The sequence below is a fragment of the Oncorhynchus masou genome, chromosome 19 (genome assembly GCF_036934945.1).
Source record: "Oncorhynchus masou masou isolate Uvic2021 chromosome 19, UVic_Omas_1.1, whole genome shotgun sequence".
Lineage (NCBI taxonomy): Eukaryota > Metazoa > Chordata > Actinopteri > Salmoniformes > Salmonidae > Oncorhynchus > Oncorhynchus masou.
The window spans coordinates 293,891-318,723 of record NC_088230.1 but is presented as its reverse complement, the minus strand read 5'-3'; the positions used below and the strand labels follow the sequence as shown (position 1 = coordinate 318,723).

Sequence of the window (24,833 nt, the reverse complement as noted above, 5' to 3'; positions counted from 1 at the left end):
TGATTTGAAATGACAGGGATTAATGGTACATTTACTAAGCCTGCTGGTTACATATGTAATGAGGAATTGATCAAAATAAACAATCAACAATTAACACAATGAAACAAACAATGAATGTGCAAAAATTGGCGGGAGACAGCAGAGCACATTCTGGAGAGCTGAGTGCATGCATTCTGGAGAGAGTGCATGCATTCTGGAGAGAGTGCATGCATTCTGGAGAGCTGAGTGCATGCATTCTGGAGAGAGTGCATGCATTCTGGAGAGCTGAGTGCATGCATTCTGGAGAGAGGCGCCACACATCACTTCCCTTTTTGTCTCAACATTTTAAATGATACTCAAGACACATTATCTTCACACATTTTAGATGCTTTTCACGGACAGCCGCAATTCAATAATCAGCTTGGCCTATTGCCACACACACTGCCCAAGTTGCTGGCTTCCCAAATGGGCATAGGCCTATGCACTTGTGATTTGAAACAATCCACAGCTATTCAAAAAATAATAAGCTAATGATCCTCTGTGGCTAAGTCAAGCTCTCTGGTAAAGTATTTGAATAATTTTATTTAGACAGGAGTAATTATATAATTTTGGCAAAACATATATTTAATTTAGCGGAAGCCAGCATTCGGACAGAGCACAGTGCACTTGCCAACCTTTCTTTCTAATTTGCAAGTGGATGAAAACAGATCTGTATATAATGACGAGATGCTCATGTCTCTGCCCTAACAATTTGAGTCGTTTTCTTAAAGGTGGGAATGCAGGCGACAAGCTTATGTCTGCATATTATAAACACAGAAACACATTGGATTTATTCAGGACAGATTTTGGAGTGTGAGTCCTCTCGCTTCACATCTTCCTCTCTGCTGAATCTAACGAGAAACAGCGCCAGCCTGTAGACCATGTACAGTATCTGATGTTGTCTGGTCAGAAAAAGTATGAAATGCCATAATTATTTTGTCCCGACAGCATCAGATACATGGTCTACACATACGGAGACAGAGGGAAGTCGTTTCACTCGCTCAGATGCTTTATCTGAGATTGATGCGTCTTTCTGTCGACCCAAGTCTCAGTCAAATAGATCATTTATTTTATTTGGATGGGCAAGGAGGTACTGTAGGGCAGGCCAGTCCCCCTAGGGCTCACACATAATGCCAGTCCTGTTTAGTATATGTTACATTTCATATATGTATGTCCATCACCCATTTCGATGTATATGTTACGAAATAGCAAAACTTATATGTTACGAATTTTAGCTAGGTGGCTAACGTTAGCTAGCTCGCTAATGTTAGCTAGGTGGCTCATGCTAACATTAGCGAGCTGACTAACATTGTCTAGGCAAGGGGTTAGGGGAAGGGTTAGCTAACATGCGAAGTAGTTGAAAAGTAGCTAAAAACTACCAAGTAGTTGGAAAATAGTTAATTAGCTAACATTTTTAACTTGTCCGTGATGAGATTCGAACACGCAACCTTTGGGTTGCTTGACGTTCTTGTTTTTGACTTAAGTAACCTATCTAACCATACCAAACACAACATACCAATGTGAGTGTCCCGGATTTAAGTTTACTATGTTACATCTATGAGACCAGTCTGGTACTGTAACATTATTGTCCCCCACATTGAAATCAGGGAGGGGACTGTGGATCTGCCTGCGTCCATCACACGCAATATCTGCATAAAGCACTGGCACAATTTTGACGAAACTTCGGTGAATGATGCGGTTTGCCATAGAGATCTGTCATTTACAAAATTACTGATTGGCCCAAGTTGGGACCTATAGTAATTAACAGAAATGTGTTAGTCACATGCAATATCTCAATTGGCCCAAGGGAGGGTGCTACATCATTCATGGGGGGACAATGTTTATTGTTGCATTGCTACTAGTTAGTAAGATGCAGAATGAAAATGAAACACTTGTTTTATGATTTATTGATTTCCGCATTTTCTACAAGTCACCTCGATGAACCAAAGCTGGCTAAGCTTCATTAGTTTGTTACAAAAATATCAGTGTCTCCAGCTTTTGAGTTTGTAACAGCAAACTTCACAAGAGAAAAATACCTTCAAAACTTTTAGAAAACAAATATTGAAGACACCACAACTAATAGAAAAATAGTTATATTTATATTTTCCTTTTTAAAATGATCAGACATGACTTGTACATATTGCATCTTCCCACAAAGCTAGAGTCTAAATTATTTGTAATTGTCTGTTAACTTTAGCCTCGGGCGTGTCTTGGACTGAAGGAGTATGAGAACATTGAAATGAATACAATTAAGCACAATAAAACATACAAGAGGTTAAAATGAACAGAAAATAGGTTAAATGAACAATTAGCATTAAATCTGACTGGCAAACAATGTCACTCAGCAATATTTCCCCACAACCATAATCACAATTCAGTAGACCGCAGGACAGCAGTATTATAAAGGTTGTGGCTGTTTTATCCAAGCAGCAAATAACCCCTAACCAACCAAAATGCATAGAATAGCTCTGGTCGTTACAGGTCTATAGTGCATGTTTATTATCCTCCTGGTAAAAGTCCGAGCACATTGTGGGAAAACATTGCTACATTCAGTACATACAGTGCATTCGGAATGTATTCAGGCCCCTTGACTTTATCAAAATGTTGTTACAGCCTTATTCTAAAAAGGATTCAATAGTTTTTTCACCTCTTATCAAAATATATACACAATACCCCATAATATCAAATCAAAAACAGGTTTAGACATTTTTTCAACTTTATATAAACCCCCCTGAAATATCACATTTACATCATTATTCAGACCCTTCACTCAGTACTTGTTTGAAGCACCTTTAGCAGTGATTACAGCGTTGAGTCTTCTTGGGTATGACGCTACTAACTTGGCACACCTGTATTTGGGGAGTTTCTCCCATTCTTCTTTGCAAATCCTAAATGTGGAAAAAGTGAAGGAATCTGAATACTTTCCGAATGCACTGTATAATATCATAGTGGATATGTTAGAGAATGTAATGTCATAGTGGCTATTTTAGAGTAAGTCATTGTCAGTTTAAGAGAATTACATTATGATGTAATTGTGGCCGTTTTAGATAATGCCATTATGATGTCATAGAATCTGTTAAATAATGTCACTTTGGATTTTCCTGAATCCTTTATGTTTCAGAAGGTTATGCCAGTGATAGTTATTTAGAGCAGTAACACACTAGAGAATTCAATGTGCGTGTTCTTCACCCCCTTACAGACACATGGATATTGTGTATCAAGGCTATCATAGGTCCATAAATGTGTATATCCTACTATAGGAATACCCTCATTCAAGAACAACATACAAATGTTCATCATACACATAGGAGAGAATACTGCCAATCTGTGGAAATATTACTCTGTTGCTTACAAACCAGTAAAGGCATAAACACCCAATTACAAACCCTCTAATGGCCCGGAGTTAACAGTAACAGATATACTAAAGAACACAGGATGAGGAGAGCCAATCGGTTATCAGTCCAAGAAGCAACTAGATTAGGTAACAGCAATGGCAGTAACATTCAGGCTCAACTAATAAAGATCTGATACTGACCAAACATGCATAAAGCTGCACACAAAAATCCTCACTGCAGCATTTTTATTACAGAGAAATTATGCCAAATCACAGCATTAAAAACAAAAATATAATTCATCTCACATTTATACACAAGTATAACACCAAAGACAAAACAAATTCCATCTAAAAACAAAAACACAATAAGATAAATCAAATTATTGCCAACTGTTTGATTCACATTTGTTTTAAACAAAACATCACATGTTGGGCTTTCCTTCAGCATTCAGATATCGCTGAGGTACAGTATGTTATTTCAGCTCAGACATGAGAAGTGCTTTAGTTCAACTACTACTCTACTTAGAGGCCAAAGTAGACTACTGAATAGTTACTGTGCAAGGAGGACAGAGCTATACGAGAATAAACTGCATAATCAGACCTTTAACAACTAGATGGTGCGCAATTTCTCAAATGAAAGAAGTCTCTGCTTGCCTGAGTTAGAATACCTCACGATAAGCTGTAGTATTTCTCATAGCTGGCTATTTACCACCAAAAAGTGATGCTGGCAATAAGGCCACACGCAACGAGCTACATTAGGGTCATAAGCCAACAAGAAAATGCTCAGACAGGGGCAGCACTCATAGTGGCCGCTGATTTTAATGCAAGAAAACACTTTTCAGTTTACTCATTTCTACCAGCATTTCACCTACACAACCAGTAGTGGTGGAAAAAGTACCCAAATTGTCATACTTGAGTATAAGTAAAGATACCTTAAGAAAATTACTCAAGTGAAAGTGACCCAGTAAAATACTACTTAAGTCTAAAAGTATTTGGTTTTAAATGTACTTTAGTATCAAAAGTAAGTTTAAATAGCCAAAATATACTTAAGTATCAAAATTTTAATTATAAATCATTTCAAATTCCTTATATTAAGCAAACCAGACAGCACGATTTTCTTATTTTACAAAGTATTTCTGTGAGTCTGCCAGATAATAGGCAGTAAGGATAACCAGGGATGTTCTCTTGATTAGTGTGCAAATTGTCCTGCTAAGCATTCAAAATGTAACGAGTACTTTTGGGTGTCAGGGAAAAGTACATTATATTCTTCAAATATAAAATAGTAAAATAAAGTACAGATAACCAAAAAATACTTTAGTACTTTAAAGTACTAAAGTATTTTTTGGTTACCACTGGCAACTAGTAAAAAAATAAAAAAATAAAAAAAAAAAAAACTCTAGACCACCTTCACTCCACACACAGAGAAGCATACAACGCTCTCCATCGCCTTCCATTTGGCAAGTCTGACCATAACTCGATCTTCCTGATTCCTGCTTACAAGCAAAAACTCAAACAGGAAGTACCATCGACACACTCAATGGGAAGTGGTCCGATGAAGCGGATGCTATGCTACATCACCGTTTTGCTAGCTAGCACAGAATGGAATATGTTCCGAGATTCATTCGATGGCATTGAGGAGTTTACCACATCAGTCACCAGCTTCATTAATAAGTGCATCGACTACATCATCCCCACAGTGACCGTACATACATATCCCAACCAGAAGCCATAGATTACATCCGCACTGAGCTAAAGCTTCTGCTTTCAAGGAGCGGGACACTAATCCGGACACTTATAAGAAGTCCCACTACGCCTTCCGATGAACCATCAAACAAGCAGTGTCAATACAGGACAAAGATTGAATCCTACTAAACCAGCTCTTACATTCGTCGGCTAGAGCAAGGCTTGCAAACTATCACAGATTACAAAAAGAAACCCAATCACGAGCTGCCCAGTGATACGAGCCTACCAGACGAGCTAAATGCCTTCTATGCTCGCTTCAAGGCAAGCAACACTGAACAATGCAAGAGCATCCGCTGAGCAGCTGGCAAGTGTCTTCTTCACTGACACTTTCTACCTGATCCAGCCCGTAATACCTACACTACCATTCAAAACGTGAGTCACCTAGAAATGTCCTTGTTTTTGAAAGAATAAATTAGTTTTTGTCCATTAAAATAACAAATTGATCAGAAATACAGTGTAGACATTGTTAATGGTGTAAATGACTATTGTAGCTGGAAACGGATGATTTATAATAATATCTAAATAGGCGCACAGAGGCCCATTATCAGCAACCATCACTCCTGTGTTCCAATGTCACATTGTGTTAGCTAATCCAAGTTTATCCTTTAAAAAAGGCTAATTTATCATTAGAGAACCCTTTTGCATTTATGTTAGCTCAGCGGAAAGCTGTTCTAATTAAAGAAGCAATAAAACTGGCCTTCTTTTGACTAGTTGAGTATCTGGAGCATCAGCATTTGTGGGTTTGATTACAGGCTCAAAATGGCCAGAAACAAAGGACTTTCCTCTGAAACTCGTCAGTCTATTCTTTTTCTGAGAAATGAAGGCTATTCCATGTGAGATATTGCGAAGAAACTGAAGATCTGGTACAACACTGTGTACTACTCCCTTCACAGAACAGAGCAAACTGGCTTTAACCAGGATAGAAAGAGGAGTGGGAGGCCCCGGTGCACAAGTGAACAAGAACATTAGTGTGTCAAGTTTGAGAAACAGACACCTCACAAGTTCTCAACTGGCAGCGTCATTAAAATTATACCCGCAAAACACCAGTGAAGAGGCGTCTCCGGGATGATGGCCTTCTAGGCAAAGATGCAAAGAAAAAGCTGTATCTCAGACTGGCCAATAAAAATAAAAGATTATGATGGGCAAAAGAACACAGACACTGGATAGTGGAACTCTGCCTAGAAGGACAGCATCCCGGAGTCGCCTCTTCACTGTTGACGTTGAGACTGGTGCTTTGCGGGTACAATTTTAATGAAGCTGCCAGTTGAGGACTTGTGAGGCATCAATTTGACATTATTTTAAATGGACTTTTTTTGTTGCTTTTCTTTAAAATACAAAGACATTTCCCAAAGACATTACAAAGACATTCCCAAAGTTTTGAACGGTAGTGCACGTTTCAAGCAGACCACCATATTCCTGTGTCCAAGAAAGCCAAGGTAACATGTCTAAATGACTATCGCCCCGTAGTATTCACATCTGTAACCATGAAAGTCTGGTCATGGCTCACATCAACACCATCATCCCAGACACCCTGGACCCACCCCAAATCGTATATCGTCCAAACAGATCCATAGATGAAACAGCATCTATTGCACTCCACACTGTACTTTCCCACTTAGCCAAAAGGAGCACCGACGTGAGAATGCTGTTTATTAACTACAGCTCAGGGTTCAACACCATAGTGATGAGCTTTGATGGCACTAAGCTTAGGTCTCTGGAACTGAACACGTCCTCTGATTCAGAGGGGTTGGGTTAAATGTGGAAGACACATTTCAGTTGAACTGACTAGGTATCCCCCTTTCCCTCTGCAACTGGATCCTGGACTTCCTGATGGGCCTCCCCCAGGTGGTGAAGGTAGGCAACACCGCATTCACCACGCTGACCCTCAACACAGGGGTGCCACACAGTCTTGTACAACTAACCATGTGTGGACACACATTTCAGTCCAATTCAAAATCCTAATTCTCCCTAACCCCTAAACCTAACATTCATTTTTAATGCTAAACCCGCTAGAAATAGCATTTGACCTTGTGGGGACCAATAAACTGTACCCAGTTGGTAAATCTTTTGTTAGTGTACTATTCATGAGGGAACTTCTGGTGCCCACAAGTATAGTTAAAAACGAACACGCACGCTGCTGCTGTTACTACTGTGTATTATCGATCCCGAGGCCTTGTCACTTCACCCCTATTTATATGTACACAACATAGCTACAGTTGAAGTCGGAAGTTTACATACACTTAGGTTGGAGTCATTAAAACTCGTTTTTCAACCACTCCACAAATTTCTTGTTAACAAACTATAGTTTTGGCAAGTTGGTTAGGACATCTACTTTGTGCATGACACAATTGTTTATAGACAGATTATTTCACTGTATCACAATTCCAGTGGGTCAGAAGTTTATATACACTAAGTTGACTGTGCCTTTCAACAGCTTGGAAAATTCCAGAAAATGATGCCATGGCTTTAGAAGCTTCTGATTGGCTAATTGACATCATTTGAGTCAATTGGAGGTGTACCTGTGGATGTATTTCAAGGCCTACCTTCAAACTCAGTGCCTCTTTGCTTGACATCATGGGGAAATCAAAAGATATCAGCCAAGACCTCAGAAATTTTTTTTTTTGTAGACCTCCACAAGTCTGGTTTTTCCTTGGGAGCAATATTCAAAACGCCTGAAGGTACCACGTTCATCTGTTCAAATAATAGTATGCAAGTATAAACACCATGGGACCACGCAGCCATCATACCGCTCAGGAAGGAGATGCGTTCTGTCTCCTAGAGATGAATGTACTGCAAAATGTGCAAATCAATCCTAGAACAACAGCAAAGGACCTTGTGAAGATGCTGGAGGAACCAGGTACAAAAGTATCTATATCCACATAACCTGAAAGGCCGCTCAGCAAGGAAGCTGCCACTGGTCCAAAACCGACATAAAAAAATACAAGACTACGGTTTGAAACTGCACATGGGGACAAAGATCCTACTTTTTGGAGAAATATCCTTTGGTCTGATGAAACAAAATAAGAAATGTTTGGCCATAATGACCATCGTTATGTTTGGAGGAAATAGGGGGAGGCTTGCAAGCCGAAAAACACTATCCCAACCGTGAAGCACGGGGGTGGCAGCATCATGTTGTTGGGGTGCCTTGCTGCAGGTGGAACTGGTGCACTTTACAAAATAGATGGCATCACGAGGCAGGAAAATTATGTGGATATATTGAAGCAACATCAAGACAGTCAGGAAGTTAAAGCTTGGTCAAAAATGGGTCATCCAAATGGACAATGAGTCCAAGCATACTTCCAAAGTTGTGGCAAAATGGCTTAAGGACAACAAAGTCAAGCCCTGACCTCAATCCTAAAGAAAATTGTGTGGGCAGAACTGAAAAAGCGTGTGCGAGCAAGGAGGCCTACAAACCTGACTCAGTTACACCAGCTCTGTCAGGAGGAATGGGCCAAAATTCACCCAACTTACTGTGGGGGAAGCTTGTGGAAGGCTACCCAAAACGTTTGACCCAAGTTAAACAATTTAAAGGCAATGCTACCAAATACTAATTGAGTGTATGTAAACTTCTGACCCATTGGGAATTTGATGAAAGAAATAAAATCCTAAATAAAATCTCTAGAATTATTCTGACATTTCACATTCTTAAAATAAAGTGGTGATCCTAACTGACCTAAAACAGGACATTTTAACTAGGATTAAAATGTCAGGAATTGTGAAAAACTGAGTTTAAACGTATTTGACTAAGGTGTATGTAAACTTCCGACTTCAACTGTACCTCAATTACCTAGTACCCCTGCACATCGTTTGTATACTGCCATGTTATTTTGAATCATTATTCTTATTTACTGTGTATTTAATCCCCACGTCCCTATTTTTATTAAAAAAATATATCTTATCTTTAGCTCTGCATTGTTGGGAAAAGGACCCGTAAGTAAGCATTTCACCTGTTGTCTACAAAGTATGTGACACATAAAATTTGATTGGATTTACAGTCCTAGTTAGTGGACTTGTGATTGTACCAGTTAGTACCAGCGACCTAACGATAACTATTTTGGTTTTTGGAAGAAATATTAGAGGCATATCAAGCTTTGGGTTCAGCATCTGTCTCACTACATTCAATTTTCTTTCTTTATCTCATCTTCCAACGATATCAGTGCTTTGAGTAAATTATATTTACAAGTCAAGTAGAGACACTGCATATCTATAGATATACATACAGCTGAATCAGGAGTCTATGTGCTTCCATACTCAGACTCAAAGTGCATTTGGCTCTATAGGTTTCCCTCCCCCACCCCACAGTAGAGCAGCTTAGGTGGGTTTAACACCTCCATACTCAGGTCACAGGCTGGAGGCTTGGGCCTGCTGCTGCAGCTGTGTGTGGTGAGCTGTGACGGGGGTCGCGGGCTCACTGTCCTTTGGCCCCTCCTCCACCCCCCGTGCGTACATCAGCACCAGAGTGACTGTGGCAAAGGTGACAGCGTTGACGGGAAACGCCCTGAGCAGGGTGGAGGTGAGGCCTCGCGTGAACACTATGAGCCCCTCCCTCTTCACACTCTGCCGCACACAGTCAGCGATGCTGCTGTACTGGTAGACTCCGCCCACCCCGTCCGCCTGGAGGCGGGACTTAATCACGTCCACAGGATAGGTGGACAGCCAGCAGGTGACCCCGGACATCCCGCCAGCAAAGAGCAGCTTGGGGATCATGTAACGGTCTCCGGGCTCGCAGCCAATGGAGCGGGTTAGGATGTCGTAGGTCAGGAAGTAGACTCCAAAGCAGGGGGTCTCTCGGATCAACGTGGTGACCATGCCGCGGTTCACGCCCAGCAGCCCCTCCCGCTTGTAGATATGTGCTAGACAATCCAGGGAGTTCTTGTACAGCTTCCTCTTGGACTTCTTCTCCCCAGTGCCTTAGTAACACAATAGAAAAATAAAGTTAATACGTGAAGGTTGCCAAAACAGGTCAAATACTTGTTCATGAATTCATAAACATATACAGGTAACTGCCAAAATAAGGGGAACAAAAGTGTTTTAATAGAGCATTGGGCCAGCATGTGCAAGAACTGAATCAATCCAACTGGGCATAGATTCTACAAGTTTCTGGAACTCAATTGGAGGGATGCTAAATTCCATCATTTGGAGTTTTGTTGATGGTGGTGGAAAACGTTCAGGCACCCCTCCAGAATCTCCCATATGTGTTCAATTGGGTTGAGATCTGGTGACAGATGGCCACGGCATATGGTTTACATCGTTTTCATGCTCATTAACCCATTCAGGTGACCACAAGTCTACCTGATCTTCAGCATCCAAAAGAAGAAGGAATAATTAAATCGTCCTCCCTTTTATAATCAAATGATGCCGCCTCCTATGGAAACCCCCCCAGTGCTAACCATTCTCTACCCTCGAACAGTTTTGAAGCGATCAACCGCGATTAAAACTCCAGCCACACTCCGTCTCCCACGAATAAAAAAAATAAATAATAATAAAAAAAGTCAAATGTGGTTCCAACATGCCAAAAAGAACACTGAACATAGACAACAAGCAAATGTCAACTTCAGGTAATATGACACTTTCAATGTCACAGTCACACCAATTCTGATCTTTTGACCAATTAGTGACAGAAATAAAAATCACAAATTGGGCTGCCTGTGTAAATGCAGTGTTAGTATAAAAAGTCAGGAAGTAGTGTAGCTCGCGACGCACACTGGTTCAGCTCGCCTTCACGCTCTTGCTCTCTTCTTTAGCCTTTACAGTTTAACAAAGATCGTGCAGAAAAAGACGCAGATGATTATGATACCAAGACAGCATCTCCCTTCCTCTGCCCATCTGGTAGGGTCAGAAGACCACATTCACCAGCAGTGTGAACGTTCACCAGAGGCCTCTTCTTAAAGCTCCTCCAAACGTCTTCCAGAACTTCTCCTCTCAGTCTTTAGCCTCCATCTGCCCAGAGTGGTACCTTAGGTGATGACCTGGTTTCACCCTAGCCATACAAATGTACAATGGATGACCATTTTCTCCTTCAGACTGTTTTTAGCTGTCAGAGTATTGGTAGTCGTCTTTTTTGCCTAGTACGTAAAACCTCTGTTATGGTGATACCTTGCATCTGCAAGCATATCTGGGCCAGTAAAGCACTCTATTCAGGTGATACTGTACCTTGTATCTGCATGAGTGCATCTTGGCCAGCTCCATGGGGCAGCAGATGACACACTGGATGGCCCCGGCTGAAACCCCAACCAGGAACTGGTTCATAGGGGTGTCATGGAATGCCAATATCCACATTCTAAACACTATGGCGTTGATGAAGGTTCGGCCCATCATGGGAGAGCCGATGCCTTTGTACTGCCCAAACAGTGTCATTGTCCAGGTGGTAGTAATTTTGCGGAGATGACAAGCAGTCGCATCATGGCGGCACTGATATAGAGATAGAGGACTATAGTGCCCAAAAGTCAGTTTTAGCATGGACAGCGCCATTGATGACTTTCACCACTGAAGTAGTCAACTTGGTGTGACTTCCTACGGGTTAAGGAAGGATCACATGAGTCCATCCAGGGAATCAAAAGGAATAAGACAATTCATTATACTTGTGAGCAAACATTCCAGAACTGCAAGTGGCAGTAAATTGCCAGCCTTGGTTTATATATCTGTTCAAAATCAAATCAATGCTGCAGTGCAAAGTAAAGGAGTGGGGCTACAATGTCTATCAATCATTAGTTTGTTACAAAAATATCAGTGACTCCATCTTTTGAGTTTCCTATTTTCAAGCTCATCTTTGTAACAGCAACCCTAAACCCACAAGATAAGAGACTCAAACATTGAGGACACCAAGACTAATTGAGATTGAAAAATATTCCTTCCCCTTTCTAAATGATCAGATTATCAGACAACTGGTACATATTGCATCTTGCCACAAAGCTAGAGTCCAAATTATTTGCAATTGCTAGTTGCAACTTTAGCCTCGGTTGGGTCGAGGACTGAAGGAGTATGAGAATATTAAAATGAATACAATAAAACATTATGGTTCCATAAACACATGACATAGTATATAAAAAGAGGTTGAAATGAACACTTAGCACTGGAAAGTCTGATTGGCATACTGAATTCCACTCAATATTTCTGTCCCCCATTACTTCACAACCACAATTCAGGGGACTGCAGGACAGCAGCATTACAAGGGTTGTGGCTGTTTTATCCAAACAGAAAAAGAAAAACTAACCAACCAGAATATTGTTACATTCAACAATTCAGTACGATGTCATAGTGGATACCGGTATGTTAGAGACAGTCATTATGACGTCATAGTGGCTCTTTAAGAGAATGTCATTGCGGCCGTTTTAGGGAAAGGGCATATGTAGTCAGCTGCACCACAATGCATTCAAGCAAAATGTGTCTTCCGCATTTAACCCAAATGAATCAGAGAGGTGCAGGGAATGTCATAATGTCGTAGTGGCCAGAGAGATGCGGATAATGCCATTATGTCATAGTGGCAGCTTTAGAGCATTCCATTATGTCATAAACCAGGTTTCCATGCACATCCTGTTGAAAAACAAATTATAGTGGGACTAAGCGCAAACCAGATTGGATGGCGTATCGCTGCAGAATGCTGTGGTAGCCATGCTGGTTAAGTGCGCCTTGACTTCTAAATAAATCAGTGTCACCAGTAAAGCACCTCCACACCATCACACCTCCTCCTCCATGCTTCACGGTGAGGACCACACATGCGGAGAGCATCCGTTCACCTACTCTGCATCTCACAAAAGCATGGCGGTTGGAACCAAAAATCTCTAATTTGGACTCATCAGACCAAAGGACAGATTTCCACCAGTCTAATGTCCATTGCTCGCGTTTCTTGGCCCAAGCAAGTCTCTTCTTATTATTGGTGTTCGTTAGTGGTTTCTTTGCAGCAAATCGACCATAAAAGGGCTGATTCACACAATTTCCCTCGGAAAAGTTGATGTTAAGATGTCTGTTATTTGAACTCAGTGAAGCATTTATTTGGCCTGCAATCGGAGGTGCAGCTAATGAACTCATCCTCTGCAGCAGAAGTATATCTGGGTCTTCCTTTCCTGTGACGGTCCTCATGAGAGCCAGTTTTTGCACTACACTTGAAGAAACTTTCAAAGTTCTATGAATTTTCCGGATTGACTGACCTTCAGGTCTTAAAGTAATGATGGACTGTTGTTTCTCTTTGCTCATTTGAGCTGTTCTTGCCATAATATGGACTTGGTCTTTTACCAAATAGGGCTATCTTCTGTATACCACCCTTACCTTGTCACAACACAACAGAAATGGATTCCAGGTGACTACCTCATGAAGCTGGTTGAGAGAATGAAAAGAGTGTGCAAAGCTATCATCAAGGCAAAGGGTGTCTACTTTGAAGAATCTAAAATAAAATTGATTACTACATGATTCCATGTGTTATTTCATAGCGAAGACAACTACTTTTCTACAATGTAGAAAATAGTAAAAAATAAAGAAAAACCCTTGAATGAGCTGGTGTCCAAACTTGTGACGGGTACTGTATATAGCCTACTATATGAATACCCTCACACAAGAACAAACAAATGTTCCCATCATACATATGGGAGAGATCTGCCAAAATGTGGAAATACTACTCAGTTGCTCACAAACCAGTAAAAAAAAAAAGGCATAAACACCCAATTACCCAAGTAAAACACCAAACTTCACATTATTCAGTAAAACACAAAACACATGACATTACTGCCAACTCTAACAGTGATTAACACTTTGTGTTCAAACACAAAACATCACATTCTGGGCTTTCCTTCAGCATTCAGATATCGCGTCAGACAACAACATTGACGAATACGCTGATTCGGTGTGCGAGTTCATTAGAACATGCGTTGAAGATGTCGTTCCCATAGCAACGATTAAAACATTCCCTAACCAGAAACCGTGGATTGATGGCAGCATTCGCGTTAAACTGAAAGCGCGAATCACCGCTTTTAATCAGGGCAAGGTGACTGGTAACATGACCGAATACAAACAGTGCAGCTATTCCCTCCGCAAGGCTATCAAACAAGCTAAGCGTCAGTATAGAGACAAAATAGAATCTCAATTCAACGGCTCAGACACGAGGTATGTGGCAGGGTCTACAGTCAATCACGGACTACAAGAAGAAAACCAGCCCAGTCACGGACCAGGATGTCTTGCTCCCAGGCAGACTAAATAACTTTTTTGCCCGCTTTGAGGACAATACAGTGTCACTGACACGGCCTGCAACGAAAACATGCGGACTCTCCTTCACTGCAGCCGAGGTGAGTAAAACATTTAAACGTGTTAATCCTCGCAAGGCTGCAGGCCCAGACGGCATCCCCAGCCGCGCCCTCAGAGCATGCGCAGACCAGCTGGCTGGTGTGTTTACGGACATATTCAATCAATCCCTATACCAGTCTGCTGTTCCCATATGCTTCAAGAGGGCCACCATTGTTCCTGTTCCCAAGAAAGCTAAGGTAACTGAGCTAAATGACTACCGCCCCGTAGCACTCACTTCCGTCATCATGAAGTGCTTTGAGAGACTAGTCAAGGACCATATCACCTCCACCCTACCTGACATCCTAGACCCACTCCAATTTTCTTACCGCCCAAATAGGTCCACAGACGATGCAATCTCAACCACACTGCCCTAACCCATCTGGACAAGAGGAATACTTATGTGAGAATGCTGTTCATCGACTACAGCTCGGCATTTAACACCATAGTACCCTCCAAGCTTGTCATCAAGCTCGAGACCCTGGGTCTCGACCCCGCCCTGTGCAACTGGGTACTGGACTCCCTGACGGGCCGCCCCCAGGTGGTAAGGGTAGGCAACAACATCTCCACCCCGCTGATCCTCAACACTGGGGCCCCACAAGGGTGCGTTCTGAGCCCTCTCCTGTACACCCACGACTATGTGGCCATGCACGCCTCCAACTCAATCATCAAGTTTGCGGACGACACAACAGTGGTAGGCTTGATTACCAACAACGACGAGACGGCCTACAGGGAGGTGGTGAGGGCCCTCGGAGTGTGGTGTCAGGAAAATAACCTCACTCAACGTCAGCAAAACTAAGGAGATGATTGTGGACTTCAGGAAACAGCAGAGGGAACACCCCCCTATCCACATCGATGGAACAGTAGTGGAGAGGGTAGTAAGTTTTAAGTTCCTCGGCATACACATCACAGACAAACTGAATTGTTCCACTCACACAGACAGCATCGTGAAGAAGGCGCAGCAGCGCCTCTTCAACCTCAGGAGGCTGAAGAAATTCGGCTTGTCACCAAATGCACAGAAACTTCTACAGATGCACAATCGAGAGCATCACCGCCTGGTACGGCAACTGCTCCGCCCACAACCGTAAGGCTCTGCAGAGGGTAGTGAGGTCTGCACAACGCATCACCGGGGGCAAACTATCCAGAAGGCGAGGTCAGTACAGGTGCATCAGAGCTGGGACCGAGAGACTGAAAAACAGCTTCTATCTCAAGGCCATCAGACTGTTAAACAGCCACCACTAACATTGAGTGGCTGCTGCCAACACACTGACTCAACTCCAGCCACTTTAATAATGGGAATTGATGTAAAATATATCACTAGCCACTTTAAACAATGCTACCTAATATAATGTTTACATACCCTACATTATTCATCTCATATGTATACGTATATACTGTAATCTATATCATCTACTGCATCTTTATGTAATACATGTATCACTAGCCACTTTAACTATGCCACTTTGTTTACATACTCATCTCATATGTGTATACTGTACTCGATACCATCTACTGTATCTTGCCTATGCTGCTCTGTACCATCACTCATTCATATATCTTTATGTACATATTCTTTATCCCCTTACACTGCGTATAAGACAGTAGTTTTGGAATTGTTAGTTAGATTACTTGTTGGTTATTACTGCATTGTCGGAACTAGAAGCACAAGCATTTCACTACACTCGCATTAACATCTGCTAACCATGTGTATGTGACAAATAAAATGTGATTTGATTACAGTATATTTTGCGTTTCAGTTTAGACATGAGAAGTGCTTTAGTTCAACTACTACTCCACAGTACATATAAATCTCCTTACAGGCCAAAGTAGACTACTGAATAGTTACTGTGCAAGGAGGACAGAGGTATACGAGAAAAAAACTGCATAATCAGAACATATTGTGCTAGTTAGTAGCCCTGGCCAAGATAAAGAGTAGCAATTCGACACATACAACACAGAGTTACACATGGAATAAACAAAACATACAGTCAATAATACAGTAGAACAAAAACAAAAAGTTTATATACAGTGAGTGCAAATGAGGTAAGTTAAGGAAATAAATAGGCCATGGTGGCGAAGTAATTACAATATAGCAATTAAAACACTGGAATGGTAGATCGGCAGAAGATGAATGTGCAAGTAGAGATACTGGGGTGCAAAGGAGCAAAATAAATAAATACCAGTATGGGGATGAGGTAGGTAGATAGGTGGGCTGTTTACAGATAGGCTAAGTACAGGTGCAGTGATCTGTAAAATGCTCTGACAGCTGGTGCTTAAAGCTAGTGAGGGTGATGTGAGTCTCCAGTTTCAGACATTTTTGCAATTCGTTCCATAACTCTTTTGGTTTCTGCTAGATATACAAAAAGGTCAGACAGAGAAGGGGAAGCTCACATTTGGGGTTCAACCTCTGTCTTTCATTAAATTCCATTTTGTTTCTTCATCTCATCTTTCAAATATCTCCATTTCAGTTAAAAATGCTAACGTCATTAGGCAGGAAATAAACCCGCCCAGAGTAAATTAGATTTCTAATCTCACACTGCATATCTATAGATCAGGAATCCGGAGCCTATGGGTTTCCATACTCAGGCGTCGGACCACTATGGGACCACTACCTCCCCCACCCCACAGTAGAGCAGCTCAGGTGGGAGTAACACCTCCAGACTCAGGTCACCGGCTGGAGACTTGGGCCTGCTGCTGTAGCTGTGTGTAGTGAGCTGTGACGGGGGGGGGGCCTTCTTCCAGTCCTTGGGGAAGAAGTCCTTGAGGAAACAGTCCTTGGGGCCTTCTTCCACCCCCTGTGCATAAATCAGCACCAGCATGATTGTTGTGAAAGTGGCAGCATTGATGGGATACGCCCTGAGCAGGGTGGAGGCGAGTCCTTGCATGAACACTCTGTGCCCCTCCCTCCTCAGCGATGCTGCTGTACTGCTAGACTACGCCCACCTGGAGGCGGGACTTAATCACGTCCACGGGATAGGTGGACAGCCAGGAGGCGATCTCAGACATCTCGCCGGTAAATGAACACAGTGGCCTCCATTATTCTTAAATAGAAGATTTTTGTAACCACCAAGACACTTCCTAGAGCTGGTCGTCCGACCAAACTGATTAATCGGGAGAGGAGGGTCTTGGTCAGGGAGGTAACCAAGAACCCGATGGTCACTCTGACAGCGCTACAGAGTTCCTCTGTGGAGATGGGAGAACCTTCCAGAAGGACAACCATCTCTGCAGCACTCCACCAATCAGCCTTTTATGGTAGAGTAGCCAGACAGATGCAGATGCCACAACTCAGTAAAAAGGCACATGACAGCCCGCTTGGAGTTTGCCAAAAGGTACCTAAAGGACTCTCTGGTCTGATGAAACCAAGATTGAACTCTATGGCCTGAATGCCAAGAGTCACATCTGGAGGAAACCTGGCACCATCCTTTCGGTGAAGCATGGTGGTGGCAGTATCATGCTGTGGGGATGTTTTTCAGCGGCAGGGACTGGGAGGCTAGTCCGGATGAGAGAAAGATGAATGGCACAAAGTACAGAGAGATCCTCGATGAAAAGCGGTCTGGAGCAGGTTAGGACCTCAAACTCGGCCAAACGTACACTTTCTCACAGGACAACGACCCTAAGGACACAGCCAAGACAACGCAATAGTGGCTTCGGGACCAGTCTCTAAATGTCCTTGAGTGGCCCAGCCAGAACCCTGACTTGAACCCGATCGAACATCTCTGAAGAGTCCTGGGAGAAACTCCCCAAATAAAGCTTGTAGGGTAAAAGAAGAAATTTGCTTTTTTTTTTTTTTTTTAACAAAACCTACTTTTTGCTTTGTCATTATGGGGTATTGTGCGTAGAATGATGAGGAAAAAAATACAATTTAATCAATTTTAGAATAAGGCTGTAATGAAACAAAATGTGGAAAAAGTAAAGGGGTCTGAATACTTTCTGAATGCACTGTACCTCACTCATATTGATATCAATACATCATTTTCATGTATTTTACATATATTTCCACACTATGAGGTTGGAATAACACTGTGGCATTTTGAAAATGATAATGCCTTTTTAACGTAAGAGTCATTTGAAAAGACTGCCTGAAATTTCTGCCTGTTTTGGTGGGATGGAGTATTGGCCAATAAGAAAGAGTTCCAAACATCTCTGCCAATTACAGCTAGTTTTCAGTTCTCTCCTCTCCATTCCACTCCCAGAAAGTCCTAGCTAAATGCTTGCTTGAGAAATTGCTCTTAGCGAAGAAGCTATTTTTGTTTATTTTTTTAACCATTTCAATTTAAAACAAATCACAGTAAAGGTACTTTCATTGCTACCCAGAAATTATTTGATATTGAGATCAAAACAGCTGCATTGGAATTTTAAGCAGTTGGAGAGAATGGTAGTTGTCGCCACTCTTTCTATGTAAAAGCCCATTATTTGGTAATCCCTACCTTGCATCTGCATGCGTGTCTTGGCCAACTCCATGGGGCAGCAGACGACACACTGTATTGCCCCAGCTGCAGCCCCAGCCAGGAACTGGTTCATAGGGGTGTCATGGCCCAGGTAACGCATGGTGTTGCCCTGCACGCCAAACACTATGGCATTGACAAAGGTTAAGCCCATCATGGGGGAGCCGATGCCTTTGTACAGCCCAAACATCTGTGTAGGGAGGAGGAAAGGGGTGGGAAGGCGAAAGGGAAGGGGAGATGGCGAGATGGGGCAGGTAGAGAGAAAGAAAAGTACAAGTGGAGACATTAGAAAGAGACTGTGTTCAAGGCAATGGACTCTTGTGTAGCATGAAAAGAGAGCCACATAATTCTAAATAAATAAAAATATGTGATTCGAACTGATGCAGACAATTACATTGATAGAACCCACAATATTGAAGCAGATAATGCATTATTTTATTTTTTACACCTGTTATAAGCCATCTATAAGAGAAAACAAACCAAAGTACTTATTCCCCAATAACCCTAACAATACCAATGCCCCTTACCAGCGCCTCTTCTATTCCACCCCTGTGAGTATTTCAGATGGACCATAGCAATGGCATCCCACTCAGTCACAAGACCAGACCGGTTCATCTGACAGACAGGTTCAGGATCAGCCCCCAGGACACACTGCCCTCAATAACACCACATCAAATGCCAAAACATCTTTAGGCCAAGAGACCCAATGAGCCATAACCTCTGAATAACTCAAGCAGAGCATACCTTAATGTGCTTGTGCTGATAGGAGAGTGGCCAAAGTATCCTATAGGGTTACAATCTACCAAACAACTTGAAATGGGTGATAATCACCTGCTGAAATATAAAATCGGAGACAGTTTCCACTAAATGATAAAGATGTATGTAGGACTTACTGACTCCTGCCGTACGATGGACTGGAAACAGTGGTAGGTCCCGCGGTAGAGAGGCTTGTCCACATTCTGGACCTGTAGTCTCACCTGCAATACAAACACAGGTTTGTGTCAAAGGTAAAATAGAACCTGGATGGCCAATCAGCATCCCTCCTAAACCAACAAACACTTTCTGACAATGCTATCAAAATCATAGGAACAAAAGGGAGGGAATTCGGAGTATGACGCCATTACACACAAATATGTACTGCAATGAAGTGTACAAACATGTTTTTTCTGACAACTTGGTGAACCGCATTCAGTCAGACATCAAAGAGTTACTAGAGGCTATATGTTGATAGGGGATAGGGAAGGGTCCTATTCTTGTTGTGGTTCAACAAAACCAAGACAGTCAAAGTGAGACAGACAGGTGGATGGTTTGACCTTTGCTGTACTTACTACAGTGTACTGTTGTGAAGAAGTATCTACTAACACTGTAAGACTTTTTCTGTGAAACGAAGAAAGTCCCTGTTACAGGTAACAAGAAAATATCCCACAATTATTAAGCCTATGTAAGCGAAGGATGTGTACAAAATACAAATAGCATCTGTTATAGTGTAGAGATCACCCCAACCATACTGTATTGCTGCTTTTGTGGTTGGTCTGAGATAAGCAGGAACTCTATTGAACTGTGTGACTGCATGCTTTATTTGCATAGAAGGGGAAAAAAAAGTACCTTAACCGTGTCAAAAGGGTGTCCTACTAAGACTCCGGCAGCACCTGAAGAGAAGAATGAGAGAGCCATTATAGACAGGATCGCCTAAAGCCAACGCTACACTTTACTGAGATCAGATAGTTTCAAGTAAAAATTGGTCTACTGCAGTGTATTTGTTACACTGCACTATTCAGACAGTTTGAGAAGTTGTATTCTGGTAGGGGGAATAAATCTAAATGACAGATTTTTTTTTACATGCCTTACAGAAACCAAATAAATAGCTGTGTCCGCTATTCAGATCACAAGTTCAGAGATTGGAAAACATATACCTTTAATGTCACCTCACATAGAGGATGTCACATCAGACCTCCAAAATACAAGCTGCAATTCTTCTGAGAAGGAAATGTAAACACTGTCGCCATCAACAACAACCTGCAACCGTAAACAAATAGCAGACCTGGGTTCAAATAGTATTTGAAATCTGCTTTCCGAGCCAGATGGGCAGGATTAGCAGTTGAGACGTTAATAATGGTCAATTAAGCCAGAGAGACTAAATTAGGCACCAGTAAAGTATTTGAAATGAATTCAAATAGTATCTGAACCCAGGTCTGAGACAGTGACGCTATATGGTTCTAGAAAATGCTGACTAATATCTGGCAAGGCCACTGGGGAGAGAGCGGGATTCTTCAGGAAAAGTCCTGATGACTGTTCTACAAGTTATCCTACATAACAGGTGTTTAGGAGTACCCTATCCCACCCTTGTTCCAATGCCAGTTGAGACCTCTCACTACTGACTCTGGCATTTTGGTGTAACCTAATACAAGCCCTCTCCTCCACTGGCTCTGACTAGAGTGAAACCTCAGCCCTGGGCCCTGACAGCAACTGTCCTGCTATAGGAGACTATCCTCCATATTGTCACCAACCCTTCCTAAACAATAACATTCTGAAATGAAATGTCTTGTGGACCAGCATGGCACCATGAGAAAGCCACAACCCAAACAGTTTGCAGAGCTCTGGTTACTGGCCATCTCTCCATCTGTGGTCTATCTGTGCCTCTCTGGACTGGCTAGAACAGCAAGGCTAATGCTAACCAAGCAGCACCTGCTGTGTCACAGTGGGAGGCCTGGGCCCAGCCAGCCAATAAGAGCCAGGCCACTTCTGTAAACCAGTTAAAAAACAGCAGTAGGCATATGTTGGTTGCAAGGGGATCACAAGTCAACACACTGGCCTCAGCAAAACTACAACCATGATTTGTGTCTTTGTGAACAGGCAGGCAAGGGACAATTATGGTAATATTTTGAAATATCTTAGGTATTAATACCACAGTAGCTACAGTGGAACAAACTACCAGTACCTGGGCAGTTTGTAAAGTTGAGTTATTTCTTTCTTTTGCAGTAGTACAGTATTATGTAAAGGTCTGTCTTCCTGGGACAAGGTAACAACGTAAGTTATTCATTTCCCTATCAGGGCTCTATGCTGAGTGGGTGCATGGGTGTGCCTAAGTTGAAAAATGTAGGCCCACACAAAGAAATTTAGCAACAAAATATTTTTCGATGTGTGCTGGTGCTGCTAAATTGAAAAAAAAAATCCAGGTCGCACAGCGAAATATTTAGGTGCATATGCGAGTAAAATGGTCACACTGTCGAGCCCTGCCTACAGTCACCTTTGAAGGCCTACTGCAAAGAGTTTCCTGGAAATGGTGGGAGATACCAGTGGAACTGATTTACAAATGCTCAGAGGCTTTGCTTGTCATCATTTTTGGAGGGTGCCATGCTGGCACCAACAGTTCCAGTCGTAATTACAATTACAATGTTATTGCTATGTAACATGTGGTGCCAACATGAAGGTTCATTTACACCCACGTACGCTTATTGCTCAGCTCTAAATAGTCCAGCCTAGTAGGCTAAATAGTCCAGCCTAGTAGGCCAACATTTTCATATAATACTAAAGTTGCCCTCTGAGTCGAGACAGGCTTTTCCTGCCATTCCACTCACGTTGAGCATGCTGGGTCCCTCCCCTATGGGTTTACAAGTACACCAAGCCACTCCACAGCAGATTCGTGACAGTGGGAAGGAGTGTGTGATTGGTCTGTGAAGGGGTGAGTGTGATTGGTCCTCTCCTTTTTACAGTAGATCCATCTTAGTTTGTCTGTTGACGGAGCAGTAACTGACACCACAGATGTATCACTCATCATAAATCCTTTCACCTGGGAAGAAATATACTTTTTGCTTTCAACAACATAAACGTGGTCTTACTGGAGAGCAGGCCCATCCACTTACTTTATGATCTGACCACCTATAAACTAATCTAATTTAAAATCATTTTACCAAGGCTACATTGAAGACCACTGGAATCAGATACCCAGATAAGGGCTAACTATGAACTACCCATAACCTCACATATGCAGCTTTTCTGACATAGCCTAAGGCGCTGCTTTGTTCTGACATCACTCACCCTGACTTCCAAATATATCTACATTACAACAATTGTCATGCCTACCAACTATTCACAGACTGGTACCAAGACTAACTGTAGCCTACATTATTTTTTACCTAACATTCAACATCAAATGACAGGAGTGGAATGTAATAGATGAACAGAAATGGCAAGCAGGCTAGGGTACAGTATCTTCAGGTTTTACATTGATATTGTTAGCCATTTCAGTGATGCTGTCCAGTGATTGACTTGGGAAGGAGCTCACTGGAGCTATGTACATAAAATGTTATACTGCTTGAGCTCCTGTTCTTCTTATAGAATATTATTTGCACAAAAGTATTGCGGCGCTCCTGCACCTAAATATACCGTACCAGCACCCAAAATGAGTACTGACACCTATTTCAGTGCAAGTCACGCACTGATGATGTTACAATAAGACATGTAGTGATTGTTTTCAATGCATTATCTGAATAGTTCCAGACAGCTATAATGATGTCACGTGTTTTCCATTACTAGTGCCGACTTTCGCCAAGAACAAAAGTGTGGTTGATATCTGGGAATCGGATTGCATCACACAATGCTGGTAAGCCGGGTGAGGTGAGCAAGTCGAAGTTTCACCGTGTCAATGTCAACATTGTCTAAGCTACAGTATGTAAAAATGTAATTTCTCAAATAGCACTTTCGGGTTTAGGCCAAGTATTTGTGTGATTGGTAGGTGTGATGATGGCTAGATGACATAGCTACAGTAAGGCGACAGCTTGTGACGCAGGGCCGAGCGTGCGTGGGTACAGACATCACTTGCGGACTAAACTCGATCATGGGGTTGAGTTTAATCGGCTAATTTACCCACTAACCAGACAGACACGGGATGTGCTAGCTAGCCTTCCAACATTGGCTGCAGTACTAGTAGTTAGCTAGAAAGCGGTGTGTTTCAAATCAGACTTACCTCCAATGCAGCCAGCAAGAAAGTCCATCACCAGTCTTCAGCACAAGTTTGCTATTCAGGGTGCAGTGATCTGTCAAGTAACTATTATTAGCTACGTTTTGACACCGACACTGCTTGATGCAACACGTAAATTACACAACTAGCGCGGGAAGCCAGCTAACTACTGAAGCTAGTCAGCTAACTACGTCGCCCACCTATACTGTAGCTGGCTAAAGTCAAGATTCTGTCTAGTCCTAGCTAGGCAAATGTGATATAAACTTGCAAGCTAATATATATATGTGTGCGTGTTAAGATATCTGTGGCCATTAGAATAGAGTTACCGAGCTACACGACTTCAATGAGCTGTCCTAGCTAGATTATTTTACCGTCCTCTCTGCCATATACTCGGCCTGTCTGACCAAGGTTTTTGACAGATGTCATTGAAGGTGTGTTACCACCTTGGACAATTTAAATACACCGATTACGTGGCAAAGCGTTTCTTTGGCGGAAGCAAGCGGGGAAAACGGGGCGGGGCATACCTGCATGTGTCCAATAGATATTCTAGTTTTTCTATGTTTGCTTCCGTTTGGTTATTCAATGGTAAACGGTTTCCGTAATGAATATTCCCGTACTTCGGGTTAACATCGTATCCAATCACATTACAGTCCCGAAGCCGCAATCCCTCTTTTTCGATTTTGCGAACGACTCATGGAGGAACGTATTTCTTGACTGCTGTGAGGGTGTTAAGTGGCCAGACAACTCGCACTACATTTTCCGCTTCTCAGGCGTTTGCTACATACTTCTCATTGCGGAAAATAAACTAATGTCAGTGGGTTCCAGGCAAGGTGATAAGCATTCGTTTGCGAACTGCAGCCCCCCCAAACGATTAATTATCGAGTTTGTTGAGCAGACTGTGTATGTTTTGGTTCTACAAATCTGTGTCCATAACATTTAATAATTCATTCATTGCAGTCATTCTTGCACCATGCGATCAATTATCAGTTCGAACATGTATTTTTCTTCTCTATGCTCATGGTACATTTTTCTGCGAATATATGACATTCAGTTGCATGTCTCT

The 24,833-nt window shown here is 42.2% G+C and overlaps 1 protein-coding gene across 1 annotated transcript; it reads right to left on the bottom strand.

The window, feature by feature from the left end:
* Positions 1 to 1,896: 1,896 nt before the first annotated feature.
* Positions 1,897 to 24,245, bottom strand: LOC135505689 (mitochondrial basic amino acids transporter-like). Its single transcript, XM_064924734.1, has 5 exons — positions 23,777 to 24,245; positions 20,416 to 20,459; positions 19,704 to 19,787; positions 18,793 to 19,000; positions 1,897 to 10,005 (listed from the first exon to the last, which is right to left on the bottom strand). Exons 1-5 carry the CDS (start codon positions 23,802 to 23,804, stop codon positions 9,437 to 9,439), a joined length of 933 nt encoding a protein of 310 aa, XP_064780806.1. The 5' UTR covers positions 23,805 to 24,245; the 3' UTR covers positions 1,897 to 9,436.
* Between the last annotated feature and the right edge of the window lie 588 nt (positions 24,246 to 24,833).

Bases quoted from the DNA above. Each gene is read 5' to 3' on its own strand.
- LOC135505689 (XM_064924734.1), bottom strand. From the start codon at position 23,804: ATGGACTTTCTTGCTGGCTGCATTGGAG. The intron at 20,460-23,776 runs GTAAGTCTGATT...TCTTCTCTTCAG, and splicing joins TCTTGCTGGCTGCATTGGAG to GTGCTGCCGGAGTCTTAGTA. The intron at 10,006-18,792 runs GTAGGGATTACC...TGTGTTACTAAG, and splicing joins GACACGCATGCAGATGCAAG to GCACTGGGGAGAAGAAGTCC.